The sequence below is a fragment of the Chrysochloris asiatica genome, unplaced genomic scaffold, assembly GCF_000296735.1.
Source record: "Chrysochloris asiatica unplaced genomic scaffold, ChrAsi1.0 scaffold00446, whole genome shotgun sequence".
Taxonomy (NCBI): Eukaryota; Metazoa; Chordata; class Mammalia; order Afrosoricida; family Chrysochloridae; genus Chrysochloris; species Chrysochloris asiatica.
In genome coordinates, this window is record NW_006408964.1 from 691,185 (window position 1) to 697,126 (window position 5,942).

Consider the following 5,942-nt stretch of genomic DNA (forward strand, 5'->3'; position numbering starts at 1 on the left):
TATACACACATGGTGATAAATCATAAAGTGTTGCTGCTAAGGTGCCAGTTCACACATGCCTAGATTTATTCCAGACAAAACATGTTTAAAATGTCTCTGACATTTGCAGTTCCCTCACATGGATAAGTCTTGTTACTGTACCTAAAAAAAACTGTGACTTCCAAAAAGATCTGCTGGACCACTTAAAATTCAAGGGAGAAAGGTCAGCTCAGAGGTTATGGCTAATGTTTGTGTGTGTGTGATTTCATAGTTAATACTGATAGGTTTTTTCCAATACTTCATTGTTGTGAAAAAGATCAGGAAAATCTCACCAAGGAAGTTCTCTTCTAACACAGCGATGCACCTGCATATCCTTTGAGGGCAGCAAGGGTGGTCCTATGAGAACATCATTAGGAAATGTGACCCTGTTCACGTGATTGCCTCGTCTTGCCCCTTCTGACTTCTCGTTCTTCTCCAAACTCAAAGGACATTGAAAACAGACTAGATCTGAGGCCCTCCAGGATGACACTATCCCCATTGTGATGTGGTATAAATTGAAGAGATGCATTCAGAGAATTTTCACAATACAGCATTTTCACAAATGTGTACCAAACATCAACTATTGGAAATAGGTCATTTGGACAGAAGGCTGCATGTTTTAGAAAAATAGTGATAGTGATGCTAATAATATTTCTAATTGATTATTTGACTTTTAAAACAGACTGTTCAGCATAACATATGCACATTTCGTTGTGTTTGCACGTAGTAAAATAGAAACGAATTTATCTCTAACATCATGTCCTATAATTAACAGAAATAATACAGAGACCCTCTGGGACCATAAAGAAGGCAATCGGTGTAGGAAAACCTTCAGCCATGGTTCAGATCTGATTGTGCTAGAGAGAAGTCTGTCAGAAGTAAACCCTTTGGGGTGCTGTGAGTTTAGAAGCGCCTGGGAGGATCACTGTTCACACCAGGACCACTGTACCGCATCTCCTCCTGAACGTGACATCGGTCGGTGTGAGCACGATGGAGAAGTCTGCAGCTGTCCCTCTCATCTGACCACTCCTAAGAGAACTGTTAACGGGAAAAAACCACCTAAGTGTAAGGTATGTGGAAAGGACTTCATTTATTTGTCAACACCTAAGAACCCTGCCGCAGCGCTCAAACATTGCTGTGAATGTGATCAGCGTGGGAAGGATTTCTGTGGTTTCTCAGCCTTTTGCACACATCTGAGAAGTCAAAAGCGTGAAGGTAAAGAATTTGGTAAGACCTGTAGTTCTTCCCTCAAGACACACAAAAAATTCCGTAACAGACACAAACCTTACGAATGTAAGGAATGTGGGAAAAACTTTATTTGTTCCTCACACCTCACTGAGCATAGAAAGACTCACAGTGGAGAGAGGCCCTATGAATGTAAAGAATGCCGCAAAGCCTTTAGTCAGTCCTCACACCTCACCAACCACATAAGAACTCACAGTGGAGAGAGGCCCTATCACTGTAAGGAGTGTGGGAAAGCCTTCAGTCAGTCGGCACACCTCACTAACCATCTAAGAACCCACAATGGGCAGAGACCTTATGAATGTAAGGAGTGTGGAAAAGCCTTCAGCCATGCCTCCTCTCTCACTGCACACATGCGGACTCACAGTGGAGAGAGGCCTTACGAGTGTAAGGAATGTGGGAAAGTCTTCAGGTGCTCTTCACATCTCACTAAACATTTAAGAACTCACAGTGGAGAGAGGCCTTATGAATGTAATCAGTGTGGCAAAGCTTTTAGTCATGCCTCATCCCTCACTTCTCATAAGAAAACTCACAGTGGAGAGAAACCTTACAAATGTAAGGATTGTGGGAAAGTATTTAGGGAGGCCTCATCCCTCACTAAACACATCAGAACACATAGTGGAGAGAAGCCTTTTGATTGTAAACAGTGTGGGAAAGTCTTCAGTTATTCCTCAGCCCTCACTATGCATAAAAGGACTCATAGTGGAGAGAGGCCCTATCACTGTAAGGAATGCGGGAAAGCCTTTAGTCGTTCTTATCACCTGTCCGAACACATCAGAACGCACAGTGGAGAGAGGCCTTTTGAATGTAATGAATGTGGGAAAGCCTTCAGTTGTTCCTCTGCCCTAAGTACACATACACGAACTCACAGTGGAGAGAGGCCGTATGAATGCCAGGAGTGTGGGAAGTCCTTCAGTCAGGCCTCAGACCTCACTAGACACGCAAGAACTCACAATGGAGAGAGACCCTATGAATGTAAGGAGTGTGGGAAAGCCTTCAGTCGTTCCTCATCCCTCACTACACACATAAGAACGCACAGTGGAGAGCGGCCTTACAAGTGCAAGAAATGTAGGAAGGCCTTTACACAGGCCTCAGCCCTCACTACACACGTGCGAACGCACAGCGGAGAGAGGCCGTATGAGTGTAAGGAGTGTGGGAAAGCCTTCAGGTGTTCCTCATTCCTGACCACACACATGCGGACTCACAGTGGAGAGATGCCTTATGAATGTAAGGAATGTGGGAAACTCTTCAGGCAAGCCTCAAACCTCACTACACATAGACGAATCCATAGTGGGGAGAAGCCTTACGAATGTCAGGAATGTGGGAAAGCCTTCAGATGCTCTTCACACCTCAGTACGCACAGAAGGACTCACTGTCGGGAGGCCTTGTGAATGTAAACTGTGTGGGAAAGGCTTAAGTCATCCCACAGACTTCACACAGAAGAACCTACAGTGAGTGGGTACACGACGCTGACGAAAGTTGGCTGTATTATTATTACGGGTATCATTTCAGACACTAAATTTCCAAAAGTCTCTGATGAAAGAATCAAGGTTTTCAGTGAATGAGAGAGCAATACTCACTCAAACAAGGAGTCAATATAGATGCTTTTGATTGCCAGGAAGGTGAGCAAGTTCCCAAGCACAGTTATCAGATACGTGGACAGAAACAGCCAAACAGTGGCCTCATCTCAAGGACTCCCAGGAGTACTGTGGCTTCCTGCTTCTACGTCAACTATCTGGTAAGAGTCAGAAAGAAGATTAAATTTAAAAACTAGCAGGCATCTCAGAAATGCCTTTAGTTTGAAGTACCCTGTAAGAAAGAACCCTAAATTAAAAACCAGCAGGCGTCTCAAAAGTGGCCTTAGGGAGAACCCAGTATAAGGTGAGATGATGTGTTTGTTTCATGGTCTCGTCTCACCTCCCATTGTCTCCACGTCTGCCTGCAAAACCTAAAATCCAAAGCATAGACATTCCCTGGTTCAGTGTCCTTGACATCCAACCAACAAGCTTTCTCCATCTTAGGTACACGCTTATGTGATTTAAAAATATCTGTATCGTAATAAAAGTACATGTACCCATAGACAGTTTCCATAGGCTAAAGCAGTCCTGATGTGGCGCTGTGGGTATTAATGCACCAGACTGCAAGGTCGGCAGTTCAAGCTCACCAGCTGCTCCTCAGAAACCCTATACAGGGTCGCTATGGGTTGGAACCGACTCAACGGCACATCACAACAACAACGAGGACTTCAAAACTACTTTCCACACACTTGACGGATGAAAATGGATACTGTTGTTGTTGTAAGTGCCGTCAAGTCTGGCTCAACTCATAGCATCCCTGTGTAGGGTTTCCAAGGAGTGGCTAGTGGGCTTGAACCACCTATCTTGTGGTTCAAACCAACCTTAAGGACAAGTGCTTATCCTATGGCACCATACCAGGACCCTAAAATGTATTCTAGAAGAAATTACCAGCTGAATTTAAATCCTACAGCAAACCTACCGCCCAGATGGCTGTTCTGAAATCCCACTGTATTTGCTTTCATAAAAATGTTTTATAGGGAATCTAAAAGAAAATAAGACAATAAAATTTAAAAAAATGTGTCTCTGAAATCATGTTGTTCTTGATACTAAAAGGCTGTAAAACACAAAAACACAAGCATAATAGCAGGACAGAAACCAGTGATTGATCTCTGTAATTCCATATATGGGAAATCGAAAAACACAAACTAGCAATAAAATATTCATAAATTTGTCAAGCAAAGCAGGTAGCATGTTCAGATAGTGTTCAACCCACGGAACCATAGAGCATTTTCTATTTGTAACTTATTTGTCTCATAGAGCACATGAGTAGAAAATCATAAAATCATTCTGAGAGGTGCCAAAGGTACTGTGTGAAAATGAGCAGTTTCTTACTGATGTTAAGGAAGCTTCTTCATAGCCATTGTTAAGTGGTGTCAAGTTAGTTCTAACCCACAGCAGCCCGGTAGAGTGTTTCCAAGGGGCAGCTGGTGAGCTTGAAATGCTGACCTCTGATTCAAACCAACTTTGCAGTCTAGCACATTAACCCACAGCGTCATACCAGGAGCCCTTAAAGGAATGCAAATCAGAACCACAGTTAACTGCTTGTAAGATGGCTGATACTTAAAATAAAAAGTCATAAATATTGACAAGGATGGATGTGGGGGTGCTGGAACCCTAATCCATTGCTGGTGGGTGTGCAAAATGGTACAGCCACTCTGGAAAACCGGCAGTGCCTCAGAATCTCAATCTAGAAATACCATGTGACCCATGAGTTCCATGCCTGGGTGGACACTGCAAAGACATGAAAGTACAGACATGTAACTAATGTGCATTGAGGATCTGTTCACCACAGCCAGAGGTAGGAACAAATGCCCATGAGAACGTGAATGGATCATCACACTGGGATACATTCATACGTGAAATAGGGAAACCAAGTCCTGATACATCCTATAGTGTAGTGTGGACAGAGCTGCAAGGTATTACACTGGGAGAACTGAATCTATATACCAAAAGGACAATATTTTCTTTTTTAAAATTCCCCTTTCTCTCCCCCCCCCACCCCCAGTTTCCATCATAGAAAGTTTATTACAGAATAAAAACTTTTCTTGATAGTTTACTGTAGTGGTCTCACACAATACCTGTCCCTCTACAATGGACTGATTCACTCAGCATCATGCCCTCCACATTATGCGGTGTTTTACAAACGCATCGTTAGTCTTCATTGTAGCACAAAACTCCATTGTGTATTTGCATCAAAGCCCTCCTTTGCTGATGGGCAGCTAGGCTGTCTCCATCTCGTTTCTATTCTGAATGATGCTGTAGTGAGCAGGGGGCGTGCATATATTTATTCATGTTACAGCTCACTCTTCTTGAGAATGTATACCAAGTAGATTACTAGATCAGACGGTATTTTTGTGATCCATAATTGTAGAAAATCTCAGAAGATTTTTAACCTTCGGAGAAAGTGCCATACCACATGCCACAACATGGTGGTTGCACCATTTCAGGTTCCTACCAGCATTATAGGAGTCCTAGTGCGGCGCTGTGGGTTAATGCGCCAGACTGCAAAGCTGTTTGAACTGCAAGGTTGGCAGTTCAAGCTCACCAGCTGCTCCTTGGAAACCCTACACAGGGTCGCTATGGGTCGGAACCGACTCGATGGCACTTCACAACAAGAACAACAACAGCCAGCATTATAAGGAAAGTCCTGCGCTCTCCACACCCTGGCTAGCATTTCTTTTTGTTTTTAACTTTGTTAATAATGCTGGGATAAGACAGTAGGGATCTCATTGTTGTTTTAATCTGCATCTATAATGACTCCTAGTGTGGAACTATAGGATCAGCACTGGACTGCTCACCCCAAGGTCTGTATTTCAAACCCATCAGCTGCTCCTCAGAAACCCTATACAGGCTCGATAGGAGTCAGAACCAATCCGACGGCACTTAACAATACCAACAACGTGTACTGATCATGAGCATTTCTTCATGTTTGTTGGTAGTCTGAATGTCTTCTTTGGGGAAGTGTCTGTTCATGTCCTGTGTCCTTATTCTAATTGGATTAATCGTCGTCTTCATAGTGAGATGTTGAAGTGTTAGTAGACAGGAGTCCCTTTTCTGATATGTCATTGTCAAAATTTTTTGTCTAGTGTGTTCTTTTGGTGAACT

General features: G+C 43.2%; 1 protein-coding gene across 1 annotated transcript; it reads left to right on the forward strand.

Annotated features, from left to right (window-relative positions):
• Positions 1–1,472: 1,472 nt before the first annotated feature.
• LOC102825727 (zinc finger protein 699-like) lies at positions 1,473–2,651 on the forward strand (the record flags this gene model as incomplete). Its single annotated transcript, XM_006877243.1, has 2 exons — positions 1,473–1,672; positions 1,925–2,651. Coding segments are annotated over 2 exons (927 nt in total), but the record flags the coding sequence as incomplete, so codon positions are not given.
• Between the last annotated feature and the right edge of the window lie 3,291 nt (positions 2,652–5,942).